The sequence below is a fragment of the Salminus brasiliensis genome, chromosome 25, assembly GCF_030463535.1.
Source record: "Salminus brasiliensis chromosome 25, fSalBra1.hap2, whole genome shotgun sequence".
NCBI lineage: Eukaryota > Metazoa > Chordata > Actinopteri > Characiformes > Bryconidae > Salminus > Salminus brasiliensis.
In genome coordinates this window covers 14,938,267-14,965,328 of record NC_132902.1, presented here as the reverse complement: position 1 = coordinate 14,965,328, position 27,062 = coordinate 14,938,267, and the positions used below count along the sequence as shown (strand labels likewise).

General features: G+C 43.2%; 1 protein-coding gene across 9 annotated transcripts in view; it reads left to right on the top strand.

The window, feature by feature from the left end:
- chd9 (chromodomain helicase DNA binding protein 9) overlaps window positions 1-27,062 on the top strand; it is a 92,239-nt gene that overhangs the window by 7,927 nt on the left and 57,250 nt on the right. For 8 of the 9 annotated variants that reach the window (XM_072671628.1, XM_072671624.1, XM_072671630.1 and 5 more), the window contains exon 2: window positions 2,333-4,074. In XM_072671628.1, coding sequence (XP_072527729.1) covers window positions 2,422-4,074 — 1,653 coding nt within the window. In that variant the 5' untranslated portion in view covers window positions 2,333-2,421. Of the gene's footprint in view, window positions 1-2,332; window positions 4,075-14,423; window positions 14,446-27,062 lie in introns of those variants that run through there. The other variant, XM_072671632.1, reaches the window with a different exon arrangement.

Here is a 27,062-nt window from a genome sequence, read left to right as displayed (position 1 = left end):
TACAGTGAACCACCCTAGCATTTTCAGGCCCTGATGTGTTTCAGGAGCTCACGTATTTGCCTTTGCGATTAGCAAAATGCACACAGGCCTACATCTTCCCAACTAGGTCCACTTATTCTAATGTTTAACCTGCTGTCAGATAATCTTGGTTGTTGACTTGCTTCCTGGTTCAAAACAGGTGCACTGGTCTTGGAAAACAAAAGTAATTGGCCAGTTTCTCATTCAGTTGACAGGCAGGGGCAGAGGGGTCATCCTGTGCGGTTTCCAGTGCTGGTAATGGGTTTGCTCCACACCTGCATTTGGAAGAAAAATCCCACAGTAGAATGGCCAGTTAGACTGTTTGTCAGAACTCTTGTGACATTGTTTTTGTTGTTGTTGTTTTCTTTTTCGTAGAAGTGGTTGAGGGACACCACCCACAGAGTTGCTCCATGACCTTTAGTTCTTAGTGCAACAATATTTTGGCCGTTTGAGAGAATCGTTTGCACCATGACTTTGATCGTTAATTTAAACAACTCAGCTGGAGTCTCAATCTGAGACTAGAATAATCCCAGTCTCAGGACTAAGTTAAGTTAGTTAAAACTTAGGTCTTTATTCCAGCTTGGAAGTTCATTCAAAGAGACTGAGAACACAATCTGGGCTATTTTGCAGTTTGCTGGTAGTACGAAAGTAATGAAATCTGAAATAAAAGCAAAATCAAGGCTATGTGTGCTATGAATACTCTAGTTAGACGCAGGGCTGGACGGTGCTCTTGTGTGTTTGTGTGTGGTGAGTCAGCAGGTCGTGACTGACCTCCTCCTCGGCCAGTGTTGGTCAGGACAGACTGTCTATCTCTCTCTGCCTGCTGTTGTTTTTTTTTTTGTGTCTGTTAGGTTTGTTTGTGTGTATGTGTGTCGAGAGTGAAAGTGCATTGGTTGGTGGCGCCTCCCAGAAGAGTACCACAAAGCCTAGTGTGTGACACTATATCTGACAAAACAGACTGTTGGGTTCAATGGATATTTGTCATCTACAGTTGCACATTCATAGTTATATTTATATTAGTTTGTGGCAGAATGTGTTCATACTAGTACTGACTCATGAGGTGTTTCCCAATGGTTGTTATTATTTTTTGTTTACAGCTACAGTTGTTTAACTCCTTACTATTCAGTTTTTTATTCAGTAAGTATTATGAACTTTATCTACATGGGCCTATAGTTCATCTTTAAATCTGTAGAACAGAAATGGTGGTATCAGTCTTTATATTAATATATCTATATATTCATTTATAAATCATAAAAGATGATAAACATAACATATTATTAGAGGATCAGGGATTACAGTATTACAGTAGTTTGTTCGCTCTGGTCTGAACCAGTGAAAAATCCTAGCGCATCAAAATGCGTCACAACCGACGTGAGAACGGTGGTCAGACTTGTTTAACATGGAGCAACGGTACAGACAGCATTTGGTCATAGCTGTAATAATTATCTGGGCTATAGACCTGGTTAACACCTGGCTACAGGATCCGTTTAGCTAACTTGAAGAGTAAACCTGACCACCAGCTGGTTCGGATTGAGGCTAGATCACATTCTCACCACAAACAAACCGCTCCAAAGTTCATTTGTGGCCTGGGCCGAGATCGGCTCACTTCAAGGCCTCATTTCAGTGTGGTTGTTTTGTTCTGCATCTGCGCACAGTTACTGTATTCATAGCAGCCCAAACTGAAACCAGAAAATGAACCAGAGTCCGATTTAACCAGACTAAAAAGTGCAGGTGTGAAAACCCTGTACGACCTTAATAAGCTTGCTAGGACTGTGATTGGTCACCAGTCTGCGTTAGCATAGACCAGGTGGTGCAGATTTACAGCTTTACAAAGATTTGAGATTGCAAACCAATAGCCATGGGCTTCTCTAAGCAGCTACCTATCATAGTTGATGAAGAGTAAGCAGAAGAAAACCTTCCCTGTGTCCTCACCACCAAGTTTAGCATCAAAGGTTTTCAAAGGAACATCTAAACAGGCCTGGTGCATTTGGGAAACCAGTCATGGTGACCGAATGGTTGTTTTTAAAAATGTTGACATCACATTGTGTTCATTAAATCGCTGTGTCTGAAATACTGAGTTACTGTAAATATTAAATATAATGCAGACAAAAATAAGTTACTGAAGAAGTGTGTTGATTGACTAAGCGAAGGCTTTCCCAGTCATTCTGGGGGAAGCCAGTCGTGAGTAGTGACCGCATGTGAGGTCTCATAAGAATCATGCTGCTGGCTGGTTATACAGAAGTATTGTTATCAGTGTTTATTATTTTAGCTCTTTTAGCACATTTTCCTAAAGCCTCTCTTTTCTCTTTTGCAGAACCTCTGTAATGGACAGACAGTGGCTATACAATCCCTGACACTCTACAAAAATACATTCCACTTGGCTGCCCTTATATTCCGACTGCTATGGAAGCCAAGCCTCTATGCAGTGAGCTTGTGACTGATCCCACAATGGACTTTTTTGGTGACCCAAATCTTTTTGAGGGCTTGGCCCAGGACTGTTTCAGCTCTGGGTCTGTGTCTTTGGCGGATGAGCTGGATCTAGGCTCAGGGTTTGATCCTCCTCTGATGAATCCAGTGGGTGCTGAGAAACACCCTGGAATGGTTGCAAATTCAGTGCCCTCTGCCAATCCACCTGGTGTACACTACAGTCAGCCGATGGGACAGTTTGATGGAATGAAGATCCAGACCTCCATGACCCAGTCCTTCTCTAACTCGGGGGGTGATAACAGTGTTGGAGGACCTTTCATGAACCAGCAGTCCCATTTTCAAGAGCCACCCATGAACCAAGTATCTCAGACCAACGGACTGTATCCCAGTAACAGCCCATTATGGGGGGAGCAGAGAGTTAATCCTTACCATCAGCACCTGCAGCATCAGCAACAAATTCAGCAGCAACTTCACCATCATCCAGGTCAACAGCAGCACCAACAGCAGCACCAACAGCAGCACCAACAGCAGCACCAACAGCAGCACCAACAGCAGCACCAACAGCAGCACCAACATCAGTACAGTCAGCAACATTCACATCTCCAACAGAGCCAGCAAATCCGCCACCGGCAACTGCCAGCCCGACACCAAATGTCCCACCAACAAATTAACGCTCAGGCTTTGCACCAGCACACCAAAACCTATCAAGATCAACATCCCAACTTCTACTACCATGGCAATGTCCCATCCCACCAAGGTCACCATAGCTCATTAAATTCAGAAGGGAGTCCCTTTCATCCAGGGGCTGATTCTGGTTCCCGCTCTCGTTCCAAGCCTTACCATGGTGTGCCGATCATTCCCGCACCATCCGAGCAACAGAATAGGTTCCAGTTGGCTCGAGAGTTACAAGGGTTCTCTAGTGTCTCAGAAGCAGAGGACAGCAACCTGGGGTTTCATGTACAGTCTTCCCCTGAAGCCTATGCCCTGTCTTCCTGCTCAGCCAACCTGGCTCCATCCTATCCCCCCTCTCAATACTCCTACCCTGGACAACCTCCTTCTGTGGCCAATGCGTCCCATCCGCTTTCTGCTGCACCAGTCACCTTGACAACCACCACCGCAGCCATTCCACCTGGTTCCGATCTCGGTGGTCGGGCGTCCAGCTGCCCATTCTTGTCAGATCGTCTAATGGAGCAACCGAGATCTCAAATCCAGGTCCCTAGAAGGCAGCCGCAAGAGTGCCCTTTCAGTTCCCTACAGACCCCCAAGCCAACCCAGGACACCTACGGTTCTTCTCAAATGTTCTCTGAAAGCCTAGACTCTTTCTCTACCACAAATGGCTGCCTCTCACAACAAGAAGGGAACTGTGGCACCAGCCAGAATTCGAGCAGCAGTGGGTTTCAAGGCCTTGATGAGACCCTGCTGGATCATCAGCCTGGAGAGATCGACGGGATTGGCGAGGGACATGATCTTTTGGGAGACGAGCTATTGCCCCAGCTGGAAGCTTTTGTTCAGGAGGAGACCTCCAGCAGGTCCTGGGCCAGCACAAAACAAGATGAGAGAGCAGAAGAATATGAAAAAGGGGAAGACATGGCTTTTGAGCATTCCCTGCCTTCGTGCTATGAGTCACAGGTAAGATCACTATGGTCGGTGTGGTGCTGTGTGTTATCTTAGCCTGCGATTGCTTCCGGAGAACACCTTGAACAGTTTGAAGGAAGGTCAAGGACATGCTATTCTTGGTCCAGAATTTTTTTTAAGCATTGCCGGAGCTGTTTCGACATATCGTGGGATACCAGGATTTAGATGCGTTTATGATGGCATACTCTGCTTTTTGAGTGCTGTAGATTCAGCTTATTCAGACGCAGAACAGACATGGGAGGCGAGGAACTCTGAGGTGCAGTCAGGAATACTGGCTGCCAACCTGTGTAATATTTAACTTCCTTTGAGAGAGCAAGAACAGGATCAACTGAAATGTCCATCTTAGACAACCAGGCGTGCGGTCAGATGAGTACTAAGACAGACAGACAGGTAGGTGGATAAATAAGGGCAAGGACTCCCTTCAGTCATAGCGGTTCAGTGCTTCCTCTATAGTTGGAGGGCTGCAGGCAGGTAGCAGCTGATTAGCCGTGGCAGAAGTGTGCTCAGGACTTACCGGGGCTAAGCATACTTAAGGCTATAACAAGATGTGGGTCAGGCCAGCCAAGGCATACTGTGGCGTGCACTCTGACTGGTTGGAGCGTGGGGGTGGATGCGTGGTGTGTTTGTGTTCATGCAATTTAGGCTGAATGTTTGTTCGCCTTTGCGGGTGGGGGCTCACGGGAGGGGGTGGAGAGAATGAGCAGTCATGGAGGACAAGAGAGAGGTGGGTGGCGGGGGGGATGAAGTGGAAATCGAAGGAGGAAAACACTGTTAGCCACCCCTGCTGGAGGCAGTGATCACTTCTAGTGTCAGGAGAGTGTCTCTCTGTCTCTCTCTCTTGCACTCTCCCTCTCTCGCTCTCTCACACACACACACCACACCACCCAACCCCCCCTTTCACTCTGACGCAACAGCCTCAGTCTCTCCCCTCAGCCCAGTGCTGCTGACACAGGAGGCCTAGGCTCAGAGTGCCTCACACACAGTGGCTGCCAGATCTAACACACTTGCGCTTGTGCACACACACACACACACACACACACACACACACACACACACAGTACACTCCGCCTGTCAGCACACACACACACAAGCTGGCACGCATGCGTGCTCTCTCTCTATCTCTCTCTCTCTCTCTCCCTCTCTTTCTTTCTCACACACACACACCTACTGCTAACCCTCTGCCAGATGCACGCACACATCAACGAGTGGCAGACCTACACGCGCCCTGTGTACCCTGTGTTAACACATTCAATCCTTGCTGGTTTATTGAGGGCTGTCAGATCGGTTTTCCACATCTCCTTAATTCAGTCTTAGAATTTGGAGCATTTCCTGCTTCTTGCAAGCTGAGGAATCCCAAAGATATTTAATGATGTTAAGGTCTGGACTCTGGGCTGGTCAGTCCATTGCTCAGAAAACACCAGCAGCTTCTTTGCTTGATTTCCTCAGATGTTCTTCTTTTTTGTCTGTTTGTCTTCTCTCAGTAAGTACTTCTTGATCAGCTACACCTCCTTTCAGATAGTCAACTCCAGAGTTACTGGCAACGTTGATGAAAATAAAGGGTATCGGAACAAAAAAATGTCTTATCTTTAGTAATTTAATTTCTTGGAAAACATAGTTTTCAACATACACTAGATGGACAGAAGTATTGGGACACATCTCTTAATCAGAATTCAGGTATTTCAGTCTGAATGCCACAGGTGTATAAAATCAAGCCCCTAGCCATGCAGATTGCAGTTTGCCTTTTCCACACAAATTAGTGAAAGAGTGGGTGGATTAAAGAGCTCACTGAATGCGACTGTGGCACTGTATGTAATGGGATGCCACTATTGCAACAAGTCAAGTCATGAAATTTCTTCCCTCCTATATATTCTACCGTAAACTGTGCGTGATATTAATAAAAAGTGGAAGCGTTTATGAACCACAGCAACTCTGCGACGATGTGGCAAACCACGTGAAGTTACAGAGCGGGGATCTGAGTGCTGAGGCGCATGGTAAAAGTCGCCAACGCTCTGCAGATTCAATAACTGCAGTGACTTCCAAACCTGCTCTTAGTGCAGCAAATGCCTATGGATTTAGAAAGGGATGTCCAGTAATGTGTAGGTGTCCCAATACTTTTTTCCCTGTAGTGTGGGTTTTTATTGGCACCCCATTTGCATTATTTTTGGTGAAATCTGCACAGGCGAGAATAGCGTCACTGAGGTGCCTTCTAAAATTCTTAACAAAGTAGGAGAACCTCTTTTGAAGGGTTGAGGAGCCACTCCTCTGTGCAGAACATTTCCAGTTGCTTGATTTTCTTGGATCTTCGCTTGTGGGCTGACAGAGACATTGCAAACCTTTGATTTTGGGTCCTGCAACCGCTTCGGTGCAGATTGTGAGGTCAGTGTTTTTTGCTGAAAGGTCCACCCACGGCTTTTCAGCCTTTTAGACGTTTGGCAGAAGCAGGCAGTTTTTGGGCTAAAGTCTCCTGGTATTTGGTGGAATTTATTATGCCATTGATTTTCACAAGACTACTGGCAGTAAATCAGGCCCAGAGCTTGAGTGATCATCACCAAGTTTGACACTGGGCTTTTCTTTGCTTTGCTTTGTTTCGGTTTTTTTCACCAAACGTGGCAATAACCAACATTTTTTGATAATTCTATTTTTAGCTCTAATGACTTTAAAAATGGGCCTTATAGACCTGGTGGACCACCAAGACCACTCAAAATAGGATAACTTTTACTCTCTCAGTTCTGATCAGGTGTTTCTGTCCACTGTGAGAAGACAACTCTGTGGGTCTGAAAGGATGTGAAGCTGATTAAGAAGTTCATATATGACAAAAGAATCAAACAGCTGAAGCTGCGAGTGTCCTCAGAACCATGGATTGACCACCTCAGAGTCCAGACCTAAACATTATTGACTTTGTATGGGATTGGTTGGATCATGAGAAGCAGAACATAATCCACCTTGAAAATGAAAGTGAGTCTCCTGAAAAGAATGAAGGGGTGGACGAACTAAATATGAATATTTATGTATAAATGAGTATATTCCTTTATATATAAATATTCAGTATTTTGTCCAGAAAAAAAAAATATATATATAAATAAATATATATATACTTCATTTTGCTATGGGAATGTTGTAGAAATTCCTGCAGTATTTATAGTATAGGTGTTTCTCATATCAGCAGTGAATGTGAACAGATGTCTATCAGTAGACAGACAGGCAGTCATAAAGTCAGACAGCAGGCTTGCTGAGCTGATTTGTCTGTCCTCACAGATCCTTAATTAAAGCTCGGGCAGAATGTCATCGATGTACAGATTGTGTGACTTCCTGTAGAGAGCAAGCGAGAGAGAGCGAGAGAAAGAGACGGAGAGTGAGTGCGCGTTTGAAGGTTAGACAGGGCCATTCATGTGCAGTGGGCTGTAGAACACCAACAGATGCACAATGTGAGGCAGTTGCACTCAGGCTGCGAGAGAGAGGGGGAAAGAAAGATGTGGGCCTACTCAACCTCTCTCCCTGGTGCATTAGGTACTAATGAATGCTCTAGGGGCCGTAGCTTCTGGGTTTGCTTTAGTGTGGTAGCTTTCAGCTGAAGCCATCAGTCTATGTCTAAGTGATTTTAAAACAGACCAGACCAGATTCGGGATTTTAATGAATTTATAGTCTGTGCACTTTAATGAATGAACTGTTGTGTGGCTGTTTGGAAACCTATTCCAGTCACTTAAAAATATGATTTTTTTCAATTTTATTTCAAAAGTATAAAGCACATTTCAAAAAATGAGATCATCTGAAAATGATCATCTAAAAATAATGAGAAATCATCTGAAAATAATGAGAATTAATCTAAAAATAATGAGAAATCATCTGAAAATAATGAGAAATCATCTGAAAATAATGAGAAATCATCTGAAAATAATGAGAAATCATCTGAAAATAATGAGAATTCATCTAAAAATAATGAGAAATCATCTGAAAATAATGAGAATTCATCTGAAAATAATGAGAAATCATCTGAAAATAATGAGAAATCATTTTCCAATAATGAGAAATCATCTGAAAATAATGAGAATTCATTTACCAATAATGAGAAATCATCTGAAAATAATGAGAAATCATCTGAAAATAATGAGAAATCATTTTCCAATAATGAGAAATCATCTGAAAATAATGAGAATTCATTTACCAATAATGAGAAATCATCTGAAAATAATGAGAATTCATTTACCAATAATGAGAAATCATCTGAAAATAATGAGAATTCATTTACCAATAATGAGAAATCATCTGAAAATAATGAGAATTCATTTACCAATAATGAGAAATCATCTCAAAAGATTGAGACAGTATCTCAAAATAGTGTGGAAGTTTAACAAAATAATGAGAGCACACTAATTTGTTTTTTAGTGAGATTTACTGCAACAGGTACTTGACTTCCGGGTCGAGTTCAACTTTCCTGAACTTTGACGCGCAAGTTCACGTCCCCCGTCTAATAGCGCAGCAGCTCTGGCTGTGACACCTATGATGTGCTCTGTACTGTCACTGCCCTGTCTGAGCCAACATGGAGGAAGCTCTGCCTGGTTTCAAAACAGGAGATCTTATACAACGCTTAACTTGTAGATTACAAAATACAACACAAGCATAAGGGAGCATGATACACAGTCAGGAGGTGGGATTAAATTAGAGCTGCACAAAAAAACTGACTATGTTGCGATATTCTGTCCTGCGATATGTATTGTGATTATATTATCTTTTATATTGAGATATAAAATCCAGGATTTGTCACCAGATTGATCAAGTGTCATGATTTTAATATTGTCCTCCTCAATCGAAGATTAGAGTAAATGCACATCCTGCTATGTGACTATTGCGCATGCGGACATTGCGATAATGATGCTGAAATTATATAATCTGCAGCTTTAGATTAGATGGTAATTATCTTTGCTGGTTTTTTAGAAGTATTGAAAGGTTTGTGAAACTGCTGAATCAAAATAGAGGACTGTTTAGACTGATGATTTCCGGTCCTGCTCGTAGCCATGCCCATTTTGTGAGGACATGCAAAACCCAGTGTGACTGTGGCTTTAATAACCTTAAAATACTAACTTAGTATCTTAAAATACTGACAGTGTTTAAAGCATTACAGTATTTCAAAATATTGACTTCATATCTTAAAACATTACTGAGTGTCTGAAAATGCTCACTTTGTATCTCTAAATAATGACTCAGAATGATCCCAGAATAACACGATAATATGCCTAAATATTGACTTAATATCTCAAAAATGATTGAGTATCTGAAAATACTCCAAATAGTGATAGTATGCCCAAATAATGGCTTAATATCTCAAAAAAATACTGTATCTGAAAATACTGAATTAGTATCTCAAGATAAAGTGATAGTAAGCCAAAATAATGGCTTAGTATCTCAAAATATTGACATAGCAATTGGCTTTAAAAAAAAAGCTCCTGGATTTTTTTTTTTTGGGCTTATGGCATATGGCAAGGCTTACTTTGCAAATAATTCTGCAGAGTTGAGATTAAATGTGTTATTGCTGTCAAGCTAGAAAGGCTAGAAAGTTCATTTCTAACCTTCTGTGTTTTGTTTTTAAACTGAAGAATTACACGGATGTGCTGTGTTGAAGCGTCCATTATTATTTGACTACATTTGTCATACATATTAGATTACCCAATGGTAGTACACATGCAGTGTATGGGCAAAATGATTTGCTAGTCAGATGCAGTGGTCAGCCGTGTGGCTGACCGCGGGAGCTGTACTCTCATAACAATTTAGAAGTGCTATAAGATGAGCACTTCTTTACTCAGTCTTGAGTCACTGATTCTTTACTCCGTCTTTGCTCATGTTGGAAATATGTGCCATCAGCTGGTTTGATAGGAATCAAACTAAGCTCTAAATTGTCTTTATATTATAATAACATAAAGCCCTATGTTTAATATCAGAAATAACATCATAATATCATTAAAGTCACAAATCTCCATTTTTGCATTTTCCCCCCCACTATTTTACATCATTTGAATCTGGCCATTGTTCTTCACATTGTGTACCAACAGAAATGCTGCAAAAATACTTGATAATACTTGATACTTAATAATTGTGATGACTAGTCTTTTTATATTGATTTTCCATTGAGGTTAATTAATAGATATATTTTTTTCTGTAAAGTTGTCATTGTGGACATGTAAGGTTTTTCTCCTTAAAGTTAAAAGTTTATGCTGTTGTTTATCTTCTGGCTCTAAACCGAATTTAAAATCCATAGTTCGGATATATATTGTGTTTTTTTTTCACAGTTTCACCTGCATTCAAGCCACAGAGGTCTTAATAATTAGCCAATTACTTGAATCGGGTATGTTGTTGCTCTTTGTTTGACATTGATACAGGGGTAAAATTACAGCCTTATCCGGTAAAAACACAACATTACTGACAGCCATGCTCGAATTTAAATTGCAAGGGCTTAAATTGCAAGGGCTTATTTGTGCTTAAATTTAAATTCATCACTCATATTATTACATAATTAACATTAGTGTTGTAATCAAGACCACTAGAGCTGAGTCTGAGTCAAGGCCAAGACATGTAGTAGTTGAGTCCTATTCGCACGGGATTCGTTTGACCTGGGGAGGTGGAGCAAAACCTCTCCAAAGTTTGTTTAATTTTTGGCTTTTCAGTTGTTGGAATTTAGTATAATATTTCTCCACCACCTTATTTTTTCTCTTCTTCTTTTCCTCCTGTACTCTTAACTTTATTAATTCTTGACAAAAAAAAGACATTCTGAATAGGCCTTGAAAGGATTTATATCTCTGTATATATCTCTGTAAGCCTATAGGACCATCATCTGCGCCACGCACAGCTCGATTTAAAGGTTCAAAAGGCATGTACTAAGTCTCCTGATTAATCACAGGTGTGTTTTGGGTGTAACATTCAATAAACCACTCAGCATGACACTTGCCATTACCTTTAAGAGCCAGGTGCGGTCTGACTTTGGTGGATTGTACAGGCTATGCTTGTGCTGGGCACACGCCTGTGTTGACAATTAGCAATGACCGCCTGACTGTTGACGTCTGCCTAGATTGTTTTCAGTCAGATGTGCACCTGTGTTTTCTGTTGCCAAAATAGCAACATGCCAGAAATTTACCTGAACACATCTAATTTTAAGTCCACAACGGCCATCGGCGTAGATATATTTGCAAGCACCATTGCTGTTTAAACAATGCAGACTGACGGCGGGAAGATTGGCAGACTGTTGGCAAAGTGTAAGATATCAATGAGCATTGGACCAATCTAGGCATAGTTTAATGACTCCGGTATCGTCTTTGTTTAAATCATGGTGTTCAGAGCACCAACTGGTGTCCTCAAGGCGCCATTAAGTGACATTATTGCCCAGTCGGCGGGACTGAGGACGCTCTCAGAAGGTAAATAAAAGAGTTGAGAGTCTAGGCAGTGTGGAGCTATTTTAAAGTGGAACATGAAAACAGACCATAATATCTGACTGAACCTGTATAAAACCTCTGAACCACTGAAATGCTCTGTTTTACCAGCGGGAGAACCGCACACCTTTCTTTGTTTTTAAGTGTAATGAAGTACTGAAGAGCGCATTCAGAATCGAGTGGAGGCTAATGCTAGTGCTAATATATACACGGTACAGAAACCCAAATCACAGCACATTCACCCACTATAAACCACAAAAAGTTACTTGACTGCAGTGTTTTAAGGAGCTGGGAGCTGAATGGTCAGGGAGAGGAAATCAGTATCAGCTGCTACTCTGCATTAAGAGACTCGGATCGAATTGGGGGCAATCTCTTCGGGACATCCCAAGGTTCAGTACAGTGGAGGGCACTGAATCATAGGCTACCTGCTTATTTTTTATATGAAGAAATAACAAGATGAAGCCTCAAGTTAAAATATCTGTTCCTATGCTGCATCTCAAAGTGTGTTTTAATGAAGAGCCTGTACGCAGTAGTCTGTAGATGATGGAGAGATATGCCAAAAGACTTTATACATAATGAATGGAGAAGGGTGGTTGGAATCAACTTATTAAAGGCAATATAGCTGGTATTTGGTCTCATAAGGCCACTTGTCTTGAGCATGAAATTAGAGTGGACTGTCCAGTGTTGGCTGACCACAGTCTAGGCCAGTAGATCACGAGAAGGGGCATGGTAGTGTCATGAACTGAAGCTGTCACACTCACAAAGAGAGAGAGATGCAGAGGGGGATAACGGCCTAACAGAGAGCCTTTGTGTGTGCTGCAGCATTGTGTGGACTGAATATTCAGCAAACCTGAACCTCAACACTAAAACACACACACACACACACACACACACACACACACAACCTTACTAACCTACGCCTCATACTGAACTTAACCAATATGTCTTGTGATGATAAACAGCCCATATGTTTCTGAGCAATGTCCGGCTATAAAGAAAACACAAATAGCTGTGCTTTATCTGATCCTACATTCAGCTACCACTTCTACTGCTTGCATTAGCAGCTACTTGCTTGAGCAGTTGTGTTGTACTGATTTGAACCAGGGTTTTATTTTTAATCATGTTCATTAACTTTGGTTAATCACTAGATATCTTAGACTAGAACCGTACTGTAGGGATCACTAATCCAGGCATATTTTGAATGAAGTGTCTGCTGTTTTGAGCCAGTTCCAGTCCTGTTTTTTTACCGCTGTGCCACTCTGTTCTCACATGGTGCCCTCTGCCGTCCTGTTTGCTTGTTTAAAGCAGCATGATGTAGCATTTTCATTTTAAAATAACAGCTTCAAAATTGTGATGCTCCACCAACCCGATTATTTTAATTTTTTTTTTTATTGTAACTATTGCTATTACTATCTGCATGCTGCTAACTGCACTATGAAACTTTGGAGAAGCAGGCAGGACAACGCTTGCAAGAAGTACGTAACGCTGTGTATCCCAAGTCATATTTGTGTAAAATCCTGTAATATGACTAGATCAACGTCAGTCCACATACTTTCTCTATCAGTGACAGTTCTGTAGCTCTTAAAGGTCCAGAAATGCATGCAAGCGTGTCCTTTAGGGGTGGCTCAAACCACAAATTCCGCTCCTTAACCATAGGGGGAGCCAGCATTTGAACATTTTTCCTAGTTTGGTACTACCAAATAATCCACCTATTCGTAACTCCTCCTAGCACTAGCAATGCTAGGGGGAGGGGGAGGACTGTGTCTCCATTTTCGACTATGTCCTCCGATATATTCAAAGTCAGCCACCGCTTGTTTTTTTCATTGGCAAGCAGCCGACACGCTCGGAGGAAAGCGACAGGTCCCCAGCTCCACTGCACCAAAGCAATCAAGGTCTGAGTGGGAATGATAACAGCGCCACCCTCCCTATGATTGTCAGTGGAGAATCAAACTGATTCTGAATCAGTTGCTTTAAGGTAGAATTGCTACATAATGATGCTTCAAACCATTTTTTGATCTAATATCGGTCTCAACAACCGGTTAACCTGAAGTGAAAGGCACGCCCATGGCCTGCATTAGCACTGGCTGTGATGTCCAATGTGTCGTTCTCTTCACAGCTTATGTGATGGGCGTAAAGTTAGGCAGGTTTTCCCACCCTTGCCCTTCTTCCCCCACTGCTCCCCCCAACATCTGCGAAGGAAAGGAGAACCTGCTGTGCACGCTGAGTGCTGGCGTGTGGGTGAGAGCTGAATGGTCTGGGTGTTTATGTAGTTGTTGATGTGTTTGGGTGTAGTTCCGTATATGTGTGTGTGTGTGTGTGTGTGTGTGTGTGTGTGTGTTGGGTGTTTAGCACGAACAGATCATTCTGAGTGTATATGTGGTTTCAGTGTGTGTGTGTTCGGGCATGCGTGTGAGGCCGAGGGCCTCCGTTGAATCGCTGGCTTTGTTACTTCCTGACCCTGCCACAGTGAGGTTTATATAACTCACTCAGCCTGCCAGGCCAAGCCTCCTACCAGCACTGTAACCCGACACCCTGTCACTCACACACCCTTCCCTCTTTCGGGGTGTGTGTGTGTGTGTGTGTGTGTGTGTGTGTGTGTGTGTGAGAGAGAGAGATAGAGGGATCCAGACTGAGAAAAGGTCTCTGATCTAAGATCAGCAGCCATCAGTGCTCACTGCCAGACGCTGTGTTTGTGTGTTGGGGGGGGGGAGTGTTTCTGAGGACGAGAGAGGGGAGGGGCCTGAAGGGTTAAAGATCAGCAGGAAGTAGTGTATGAAAGAGGGTGCTGAGGAACGGAAGGGGAGGGAGAGAAAGAGAGAGAGCGAGAGAAAGGGAGGGGGGGGGAGAAAGAGAGAGAGAGAGAGAGAGAGCGTGAGAGGGAGGGGCGAGTTGACTTGGCATTACACTGCAGCGAAGAGCACGTGGGAAGTCGTCCAGGCCAAACCACACAGTAGGTCTAAATCAAACACCGTCTCTTTTCTTCATTCTTTTCATTTGGTCTGAATGTGGGTTTAAAGTTCACCTCACTTCCACTGGGGGTCAATTACCCTTTTGACTTTTTTGTTTAGGAGCTGACGTGTGCGTTTATTTATATATATATATATATATATATATATATATATATATATATATGTATGTGTGTGTGTGTGTGTGTGTGTGTGTGTGTGTGTGTGTGTGTGTGTGTGTGTGAGAGAGTTAGCCGGTCGATCTGACTGTACTTGGTGGGAGGATGGTTGCGTGGGTGGAATGTCGGGCGTTTTGGGCGATGACACAACTTGACCTCCTTCCGTTGCAGTCAAGTTAACCCTTCGCAGGCCAGGCCAATGGGAGGTCAGGAGTCCGGTGTGTGCCTGTGTGTGTTTAAACCTGTGTAGAACTGCTCACACTACTCTGAAATGGTGCTAATTCATTGTACACTGGGGTTAACACTGTGTGAGGTCTGTGTTGGAGTGTGTAACGTTATTATTCCCGGCCTCAGTCTGCGGAAGTGGCCGGTGCAGGGATTTCCAACTGCCAGGTTGAGTTGTGAGGGCAGGTCACCGGTTGGTCATGGAGTCAACAGGTTTCTCAGGTAGCCTCCACGTATTTCTTCGCTTCCCATGACGCCATAGTCATGGTCCTGGATTTTGTTTGTGTTCCCAGGTTAAAAATGCCCAAGGTTTTATGACCTGGCCTATTTGTGTAGCGTGTTTAGTTCTGATACTGCTCCTTACTGCTCAAACTGCTTGTTCTACTTGTTCTTCCAGTATCTTCCATCAGCACAATGTGTTAATCCTTTACTTTCAGCAAGCACAAAATGGAGGTTGCTTTCTTCTTTCAAACTGCTGTAAATCTTTTTAGAAACGGCGTTAGATGACAAATGGACTGAACTGTAACCATATAATCTCTCCCTTAGGAAGTGTGTGTGTGTGTGTGTGTGTGTTTGTGTAGTCTACAGCATGTATTTTGAGGATCCAGCTCACTAATTAAATTAAAGAAGTCACATTCTGGCCTGTGCTCTCGAATTAGAAGTTACTCTTTATGCTTTCATACTTTCTAGAAGGTGTATAGCTCTGTATAGCTTCAGCTGTACACCGATCAGCCATATGCATAATATTATGTAGATCCCCCTTGTGCTGCCACAACAGATACTAGCCATTCGAGGCATGGACTTCACAAGACCTCTGAAAGCGTCCTGTGGTATCTGGCACCAAGACGTTAGCAGCAGATCCTTTAAGCAAGTCCTGGAAGTTGTGAGGTGGGGTCTCCATGGATTGCATCAATGAGCCTTAAGTGCTCATTGACCCTCTCAATGGTTCACAGGTGTCCTTTCTAGAACCTCTTTTGGTAGGTACTGACCACTGGAGATGTTCTGACCCAGTCGTCTAGCCATCACAGTTTGGCCCTTGTCAGAGTGGCACAGATGCCACTGTAGATGATGATCTATGCTCAATGTTTTTCACTTCACCTGTCTGTGGTGCTAATGTTATGACTGATTGGTGTATATGCTCACTTAAAATGCTTTCACTTAAAATGCCCTCACTGGTTTAGGAGACACTGTTGGCTAAATAAATAGCTACACATTTGGCCTATACCCATGGCTAATTAATGGGTATAAGCTTCCATTAAGTGTTCACTACGTTAGCCTTGTTCTTCCACTGCAAAAGAAAACAAGCAAGCTTGAGACACCTTAAGAATCCACTGCAACTCAATAGGAAATCTGTGTACATTAGAAATTTCTTGCCAGACTATGGCTTTGATTCTCTGAAAATGCCACAGAAGACGTACGTATAGGTTTTACATCATTAAGGCATGTGGTAGGGAGGAGTATGCTGTGAAAATGCTAGAAGTACCTGATGACAATGGCATCCTAGGACTGAAAGCTGATGCCGACCTCTGTGTCCAAATCTGCTGATGTTGATGCATAAACATTTATAAAATGCAACCCAACTCCCCTTGATCTGGGACCGAATTTCTATAACCCACCGCTTCAGTGCCATCTCATTGCCACCTCCTGCCCACTGTACTCACTGACTTTTGCACCCATCATTCAGTTAATCAGTGTCTGATTAAAATGAACCATAGATATAGAGCTGTTCACACTTCACGCAGTGTGTTAAAAACATGTTTACTGACTAAACACACTCAACGCCAAACTAGTTACTCTGCAGTATAATGTGTGTATATAGTACATTTACTATAGGTGTATGCATTAGGTTCCATTTTTGTGAGCACTGTTTTTTTTTTACTCATGTATATTTGTTAGAAAATGAATCTGCGTTTCCCTCTAACACTTAGTTGCAGTGCTGATGTTGATAGCATCTGTATTGCTTTGCAGCTGGTGAGCTCTCTGACTTTTGAGGTTCAGCATTCAATATAGGACCAAACATGCATAAATAAGAGAAGAACAGAGGCTAATAAACAGAGCTATAGTACTATAACTTGAGTACTGAGATTACTGAGCTTTAGGCTCCTCTGGCTACCTCTGCTCAGTGCTAGCAACATTGTCTTCTGCAGTGAGCTGATCAAGCAATGCTTCCTTGTAGCGTTCACTGTTAGGGGTGTTCAATACTTTGACAGTGTGCACCATGGAGATTGGCTTGTTGTACACAGGCTGTACTCCAACCAGCCACCCATTCCAGTATGGTCATGTGATGTGCCATGCTCCTCCCACCTCCCAGCTCTAGGCCCATTCATAGATCATGTAACAACATGAAGACGGTCATAATTTTTCTTCATCCATATTTTGCTCGGGTTGTCCTGAGAATATGAATTCGTAAACCCAGTATCATCAGTCGAAACGAGTGTATTGTAACACTCCTAATCATGGTTGGCTGGTCTGAGATCCTGTCATTTGAAATGGATATTAACAGTCCCACTGGCAAGATCAGCAAGGTAGACCAAGAATTTCTTGGTATTAGTACTGTGTCTGGGTAAGAACCTGGCAATACAATATAGATCACAATACAGGGGTTATAGATTATAGATTCAATATACTGCAATATTTTTATATTTATGTTGCAATTTTTTAAAAATCCAATGTTGGGAGAACATTTTATTCTGTAAGAACAGTGGGACCTGAGGACAACACTGCTGTCTAGCGACACTGAACACTGAAAAGTGTTGAAAACACTCCTAAGACCTTTTATTCGACTTTGTGCTTGTTACATTTCAGTCATTAAAGGCAGAAAATCAGTAACTAGCAAAATATTAATGTCATTACGGTATGTTGGCTCTGCTCCAGCGTACTGGACTGGACTGTTTTGTGATGGGTCACACCTCTCACTGTCGTTGTTACCGCTGTACTGCTTTCGATCTAAATGCCGCTGTTGTCTTTGGTGACCCCAGGCATTTGCATGCCACAAGTGCAGTTCAGTAGGTCCTCGCAGCCAAGTGAGACGGTGATGGTACAATGATGAGTGCAGTGCCAAGCGTGTGCCTACAGACCATTCCCACAGGCGCCTGCCTGTTCTCCACAGGAAGTGGAAATATGAACAGAAAGAAATAGGCAAGCGCCTCTGGCAGCACTGCCTCTGCTTATGTAGAAATGTCACCTGCGTTTGTGTGTAAGTGCAGCTCACTTATTTTCCTCGAATAAATCATTGTGCTTTTTTAAACTCTAAAACTTGGGACTGGATCTACCTGGATTAGCACTAGAGAAGCAAATGTGCTTTTAATGCAGTGCTAATCCAGGTTGTTTAGTCCCAATTTTTGCAGTTCATCAGCACCTATATCAGCAGATAGACATGCTTGCTAGCTCCTCTTGGGCATTTTAGCAGTGGTTTATGCCTCTAATTTTAGGCTACCCTTCTATCCCTGCAAGTAAAGAAACACTCTCTTAAGGGCAGTAAAATTAGATGAGATGAAGGTCACTGTGAAGCGAGTAACATTGATTATCTCGGTACAGTGGCAGCTGTCAAGGGGTGAGATATACCTTTTAGTCAGCTAGTAAACAATCAGTCAACAATCAGGGAAGGCGGGCAATGTGCCAAATTGGGCTAAATTATGATTGCTAGATGACTGGGTCACAGCATCTCTAAAACTGCAGGTCTTGTAGGGTGTGTAATGCAGTGGTCAATAACCTACCAAAAGTGCTCCAAGAACAGATAACCAGTGAATGAGCGGCAGGGTCATGGGCACCTGAGCCTCATTGATGCTCAGGGCAAGTATAGACTATCCCGTCTGGTCCGATCAGACATACACCAATTCTGTCTACGTCTGGTGGAGTCCATACCTCAGCGGGTCAGAGTCGTTTTGGTGACACAAGGAGGACCTTCACAATATTAGGCAGCTGCACTGTTACAGAACTAAACATCTCTATAATTCACCTGAAGCAGCTGTCTGTGGTTCCAGCTAAAGTAGGCAGCTCTTGAACCAGTAATGTCATTGTTCTTGTGCTTGCCCATGGCTTGTCTGTCTTCAAGACCACACTGTGAAGAAGGTGACTAGGAGTGGCGATCCCCAGTCTTGGGGAGTCTAGAGTTGAGGTTTCCTACTCAAATGCACCTAATTCAACTGTAGAGTTAACGCTCAGGTTTGGTTGGTGTGTTAGATGCATAAACATCACCCTCACACCAGCCCCACCATCCTGGTATAGACGTGCTGTTTATTAATGAAAGGACATTTGAAATTTAATATCAATGACTGTAGATTAGCAACGATAGAGTTCAACAGAGTTTACTGGATACAAAAGGCCCGGAAAGCCCAACACGAAACTGGATTCGCCGGCTTCCTGCTTAAAGCTAGCTAGTTAGTTATGCTTCAGTTGTCAGTTTAAAAAACGAGACAATGCTACCTACCAGCATAGCTCTGGCAGCCTTGATAAAACAGCTATTAGACAATTAGCATAACCATTAGTCAAATCCAGCTAGTTGCGTTACAAAAAGCTAAAGTATGTACAGTTGAATACCTTCATTTCCATTTTCCTTCTCGTCTCTTTTCTTTATATTTAATTCTCTAAAAAAAAAAACGATGGCAGTGACTGAAATTGAGACGTGAATTCGCCATGGCCTTGGGGTAAAACCCTTCTGATTAGTCTGGTCTCTCGTGGGTTTGCTACGCTGGTGAATCAAGGGCTTACCAGCAGTCCTCGAGAAGATCCTTCTGGAAGACATAATCAAAACCAGGACATCCTTAGCCATTGCAGGTCCTGGTCCAGGACCTTGGATATTCGGGCTACGATATCATGGGGGTGGGAATTGGGACAAGGCCTGAGAAAGCGATTAATACAAGTGACCTCCAAACTTGTCAATACAATATCAGAAAATACACAGATGAGCCAAAACATTAAGATCACTTGCAGATAAAGCAAATAACATTGTTTATCCTATAACAACAGAGCATGGTAAGGTCTGAGTGTATGGTAACAGTAACTTGACAGTACCTGACAAGTTGGTCGACATGCTGAATGCAGGAAAAATGGTGAGGCATGAAGACCAATGCAATTTTGACAAGGGCCAAAACATTTATCAACAACCTGGCTGAAGCATGTCCAAAACAGCAAGGCTTGTGGGGTACTCCTGGTCAGCTGTGGTGAGTAACTCCCGACAGTGGTCTGAGGAGGGACAAATCAAAAACCAGTAGCAGGACGCTGGACGCCCATGGCTCATCAATTTGCGAGATCAATAAAGGCTTTCCCATCTGGGCAGTATCGACAGTGGAGCTTCTGTGGCACATGTCTCAGAAATGTTCAATGATGATAACAATAGGAATACCTCACAACAGCTGCAGACCAGTCAGAGTGCCCATGCTAACTCCTGTCCACGTTTAACTGGATTCACGTCAGATCCACCTTACAACTGACCTGGTCCCAGATATGACGGGACACCTTCATAGGCCGTGTACAGTGAGCTGTTTTGGTGGCATGCAGGTGACCAGCAGCACATTACATAGGCTGTCCTAAAGTTTTGTCTCATCTGTGTACTCCGTTCCTTAAATAACCTTGTGTCCAACAGCCTGAGTGGCTAATTAGGTTCCGACATGAATTTCTAATTGTAGGTTGAGGAGCCATTAGCATTGCAACTTGTGTGCTCTAGCCATGGAAGGAAATCTTTATAGGCTGATTACTATAAATATCCCCCCATGCTGAGACACAGACATAGAAGCCATTTTAGAAGAAATGAACAGCGTTACTGAAAAGGACTCAACCAGACTGTTCAGCCTGTCTCCAGTTTGTGTGGCTGGGTTGGTGTCGGTGGACAGATTGCATAAAAGGATTGCTTACACATTTCTTCCTCCTTTTTTTTTTTTTTTTTGTTCTTTTCAAACTCGCTCAAGGCTATTTTTTGTCCTGTCTGAAGATCAGCATACAGCATAATGTATTTGTATCTATAGGCTGCAAGCTGTCGTTCTCTGTGGAAAAGCTCTGAAAACACTTGAAGTTGAGAAGACGAAGGCCAGACAGTTGTGGGTTAAGCACTAGTGGCCTCTGGATCTTTTGCTGTTGCCAGACGTTTCACCAAAGAAAGCGACAAATCTACTCCCCGCACAGACAGTTTAAAAAATGCAAGCTTTATGCCTCAGACTGTTTGATTACACAGTGTCCAAATGTTTGTGGACAACCCTTCTAATGAATGCATTCAGCTACGTTAAGTTGCCCCCATTGCTGACACAGATGTGCAAATGTGTCACACACACAATGCTTGTTTAGTCTTTGTAGAGAAGTACTGCCAATGGAATATTACTCTCTAAAGCAGATAAGATTAGACCAGATGGTATAAAGCCCCCCAGCGTTGAGGGGAACTGTGTACTCTCTAATGGTGGTGCTCCATCCTATACTTTTGGGGTAAGTGGGGGAGTTGGGGATTAGGTGAGTGATCAGCCAACATCCTGACCATACTAATGCTCTTGTTGCTGATTGGAGTGAAATCTTTACAGCAATGCTTCTAGCAAAATCTAGTAGAAAGCCTTCCCTGGACACTCCAACAAATTCAGGTGTCCCAATACTTTTGTCCATTTGTAATATATTCAAAATAAGCAGTTTTATATAAACGTACGAGTACTAGTACTGTTTAAGCTTTAGCAGGTAAGCGCTGTGTGCGGGGTCAACATTGTCCTTTATCTGTGTGTCTGTAGGTCAAAAAGACAGCCGTGTGTGTGTGAGCGCATGCACATGTTGGAGAGGGCCTCGCTAGGGGGCCGCACTAGCCGTTGCTGTAGCCTGTAAGGGTCATTAATAGCTGCTGCCATGTTTAATGGGTTCAGGAAACACTGCTACGCATCATGTCCTCTTTCATTAATCAGCTTGCCCTTATGTTTTTCTCCCCCCCTCTCTCCTTTTCCCTATTGCTCCCGTCCTCTCTCTCTTTCTCTCTTTAGTATAGCTCCGTATTAGCCTGCAGTTCCAGTCCTAATTACGGACCCAAATCTTTCTTCCGCAGGTCCTGACAGTGTAATCTATATTCAGTTAACCAGCACACTGGTATAACCTCTGCTAACAGCTGGGTAAGGGTAGCATAGCCTTGTTACGTAGAGCTGTTGGCTCACATTTAAAGCTACTCAGACCTCAGAACTCAAGCTTTTATTCTGTCTAGCTTTACATGCATGTTGTAAGACCAAATATTGTAATTGTATTTAGTCCTACAGCATGCATCTACCACTCCACCATGACTGTGTATGTGTGTGTTTGCCTACAAGCTTTCATTCTAGCTTAGCAGAAACACACCTCCTGTAACTGTAACGGGGTCTATTTTATTGTGTTTTTTAGCAGATAAGATCGGATACCCCTTTGGATTGGACATTAAATATAATGGGCATTTAAACTGTATTTTGCTTGGCATAGTTAAATAATGGGAGTTTGGTTCATGTAATTACATACACCCAGCTTACTAGCAAAAGCCTTTTGAGACTAAACCCTATGATGCAAGGCTAAAAGCCAATGCTAGCCAACAGGCTGAAGCACCACTTAGAGAAGGTCCAACCAGGGTGTCTGCACAACAGTTGGAAGAGCCGGTGAAGCAAGCAGACATTCATGCTAGGCTAAAATCTAACCCTAGCAGACCTGATCATTTTTACAGTCTGCTCGGCTAGCTAACAGCACGCTGTGCCTACTCGACACAGAGAGGACAACACTGTCCAGTAAGATCTGGGAGGAATTATCATAATTATAGTTAGTTATGCTATGCTGTGTGGCTACCCTGAGGGGAAAAACACACCCTGTTTACACCTGGTCTCTTCACGTGACCAGTATCTGGTCTGTATCCTGATTAGATTTTAAGCACATGCACTTACACTGGCTAGTCAAATGCGTAAGCGGTAAGTTAGACCTGAAATCCGATATTGCGGAATATGCAAATTTGCTCATTGCGTGCCGATTCTTACTGGTAGTTCGGTTGTACTGGGGAGGGTTTTGGTTGTCGAATGTGTTTTCGAGAGATGGATGTGTTTACACTGCTATTAACCTGGCTCAGATGCGTCTCGGACCTCCTTCTTAATCGGTTTGAGGGATCGGATTTGTATCTCAAATGCGTCTTGGATGTGTTTACACTTCCAGATATAATCCAGACACAGTCCTGATACCTGAAGACGTATGAAGGGACCAGGTGTAAATGGGGTCACAGTGTTTCATTCTAAGGCAATTTTTTCACTCCAACCCAAGTCACATACTGACTGTCTGTCTACACATCGAACAGCTTAAATACTCAGTAGATCTATTCTGTGGCACCTATAAAACACTCGGTTTCCCCTCACCACCGCTGTGACCAATTCTGACTCAACTGACTCAAGCAACATTTCATATAAAACCACGCTGAAATGACATTGCTTACTTCTTAACCATTTCATGATGGACATCTTGAAAGATGAGTGGAATTCCCCTTCTATTCATTATTAATAACGACTGCATTCAGCAGTAAGACGGTAATAGGCCTGTCATTTCCGACTTGGTTTCCAGAGTCATGAAAGTGGCAGTTTTACCATTTTCTTTTGTGGCCTGGAGGAAAAGAAAGTGAAAGCAAGAGGTGATCCAGGTGGCGCTTTTTTCTGAACATTTCTGCTTGCTTTCAAAGTGCGCTCTCTCTCTCTCTCTCTCTGTCTCTCTCGCTCTCTCTCTCTCTCTCTGTCTCTCTCACGCTTTGCTCTTTTCTGTGGAGCTGCAGTGGTTAGATAATGATGTCGAGTTTGAGACTGGCACCTGTGCTCCCCCTCCACCACCACCACCACCACCACCCCCCCTCCTGCTCCTCCACTCTGAGGTGAACTCCTCCCCACAGCAGAGCGCAGCTATTCCCTTTCATTTGCATATTAACTGTTTGGTTGCCATGGCGGCAGAGCCATTTGTGCCATGTGACTGCGTCAGCATGTGCCTGTATCTCCCCCTTTCTCCCTCACTGCACATTACAGCCACACATGCTGCTCTTTCACCCTGTGTGTGTGTGTGTGTGTGTGTGTGTGTGTGTGTGTGTGTGTGTGTGTGTTTATATGACATTAGATCAGTTCTTTCGCCTCTGGTTGACACATTCATTCTTTTCTTACATGTTTCTCTCTTTCTTTTTTTTTCTGGGTTACTTTGTAGTCAGTGAAGGGTGAAGGGGTGAAGTGTAGGTCGCCGTAGGTCCTTTATACTCACTCACACACACACACACACACACACACACACACAAAACAGTCAAGATGCACCACAGTTTTGACACTCATTAAGACAGCCGTGCCGTGGGTGCCTTTGCAACAAAGTAATGGGTTTATTGTAATTTAGCTGTGCAATGATTGTAAATGACTGTAGTTAGATGGTTAGATATGGGTGTGTGTGTATGTGTACAAGGGCATAAATCTTGCATATCACAGCTTGTTGCATATCTTTTGCCACCGTTGTCATTTTCTTTCCATGTTGTCCAAACTCCAAGGCCCTGTTGGTCTCTGTCTCTCCTGCTGTCCCTCATTCACACGAACAGCTGCACATAACCTACCGTATTCAATTTCCATTCAACTTCAGGATCTTATTTTTTCTCTACAGACCATTTTAGAGTTCCTGTCTGTCTTTTAGCTGGCACTAAACAGTGGCAGAGGGAATGTTGCCACAGAAGAGGCCTTCATTGTAACTGTCTATGCAGTCTGGATAGATCTAGCCAGCAGGGCTTTCTCAAAGTCGTCTAAATTGGGGATCATTTTCTGACTGCAGATTACCATCGTATACATTCCTCAGTGGTGGTGTGATTCGCTAGAAGAAAATGACTCCCTCATGTATGCGCAGCCACCTTTCTTTCCCAGTAATGGTGACTGATTCCTTAGCAGTGATGTTAACAGTGTGACTAGTATCACCATTATTATCATGATAAATTATGTGACGAGGCGCTTTTCTGATTATATCGTGAGCATTTTCAGTACGTCCAGAAGATGGATGACTGCATACATTGTGAAAAGAAGAGCTTTATATTGATATAGACATATTGATGATGAGCAGTGTATCTACAATCGAAAATGGCTTTACAGTCATTGCACAGCTGTTGCAGCAAGAAAGAGCTGCTGGACTTCACAATGATCTTGCCATCTCCTTTGAGAACTCACTGATCACTCCATCTACAGAAGCACAAAGCCTTGGTGTAGTCATGGATGATCAGTTATTGCTCTCAAGTAATGTTGCAAAATCTGTCTCGGGTCATGCAGATTTCTCCTTTTTTAACATCCGGAGAAGTCGTCCTTTCCTCTCTAGAGAGGCCACCCTGGTGCTTGTTCACAGTCTCTTGTCACTTCAAGACTTGATTACTGCAACTTTCTTCTGGCTGGTCTCCCTTTGTGAACCATCAGCCCCCTGCAATTCAGCGACACAGGTTGTTTTAAGTTCTAAGCAGCCATGTAATTCCTCTGCTGTGGTCTCTTCACTGGCTTCCTGTAGCTGCACGAATAAGATTTTTAAACCCTGACTCTGGCCTACAAAGCCAAGAATGGACCAGCCCCTTCATATTTAATGGCAATGGTCAAAAGCCAATCAGTACCAAGAGCCCTTCAAGCTTCAAGTACAGCTCGGCTTCACCCATCATCCCTTAAGATCCATGGAAGACAAGCGTCCAGGCTTTTTTCAGTCTCTGTGCCCTCCGTGTCCGAACGGCAGAGTCATTCACTGTCTTCAAACGCCATCTGAAGGCCCACCTTATCCAAGAGTACCTGGGCAAAGTGTAGTGTTGAGTATTGTGGTCTCCATACTGACTTCTGTATTTAGTAGCGTTTAAGCTTGGAGGCATCTTTTGGATCCTATAGCTTAGGATACTGAGTAAACAGTGAAGTCCTTTTGTAAGTCGCTCTAGATAAGAGCATCTGCTAAATACCTTAATTGTAAATGTAAATACACACACACTGCTGAATAGGGCAGTGGGTAGAAATGGACTGATCAGTGTTTTAGGGCTGATACCGATCACTGATCAGCTTTCAGCATGATCGGCCAACTGAGCTGGACGCCACATATAACCTTTCTGGGTTTTCTAAACTTGGTAATGCATCATCGAGCAGACTTCTGTAATCTTCTGCCTCCTCCAACTCTGAGCACCAACTCTAAGAGTCTGTGCATTGTGGAGCTCAAAGTGGAAACACAACTGAAAAGGGCTGCTTATCTAGCGCTAGAAACTCCATCATTTTGGACGTGATCCCTTTAGCTTTCTGACTGTTGCTGCTGTACTTTTGGTCGTGGTTAATTATGGTATGCACTGTTTGCTGGCTTGTTTGTGCTGTTAGTGGTGTTTGTTAGCTCTGCTGTGTTCTGATACTCACTGTACTGGGTTGAGTGATGGACAACAGTGTATATCCAGTTAGTGCTGTCAAATGTCTTTACTCCGCTTCCTCCACCAGGCGCATTAGTTTTACACATTCGTTTGAGTCAGATACGGTGAACACCCCCAAACGAACAGAGCGGAGCCACCACCCAGAGGGGAGTACGACACCTCACTCTAATGGGTCGTGCACCAGATTCGTAGTTCCATCTAGTGGTAAAATAAGACACCGCAGCGTCCTGTGATGGGGAACCTCACACAGAGCTGCTGTAATCCCTAACTTTCATATCTAGCAATGCGAACACAGTCCTCAAGTGGTGGGCAGTCGGGGGTCAGATGCCTTGCTCAGGTGCACCTCAGCATGAATGTTGAGAGAGCACTGTTCCTTTCCCCCTTAGCTCCCAATTCCTGGAGACCGTCCGCTGGTTAAAATATGCATGAGCGTTTATATCCCGCCGTTCAGCCAAAAGAGACAACCACCTGGCTGGTTACGCTGCGGTCTTGTGTGACTGGAAATAACTGCCTTCAAACGCATAGCAAAAATGGCCGCCAAGTAAACAGACTTGCCTATACGGACTTTGATCGAACCAGCAACCTTCTGGTCCCCATTGGGCAACGTCTTTCCCTTTAGAGTGGGTATATCTGTATGAGGGGGTATGTCTGGTCAATATTAGCAGATATGCTGCATTAGATATCTGAGGCAAAATACTAATGAATCCAGTCCAGCCTTGTAATAAATAAATAAATAAATAAATTAGTTTTGGAGCATTTCTATTGGTCCATTCATCATGACATTTTCACACAGTATAAAGAATACATCAGAATTATGTCAAAGTTCAAAAAAAAATACCAAGATGCATGGAGATATAAGGTTTTGGCGTGACCATGATGA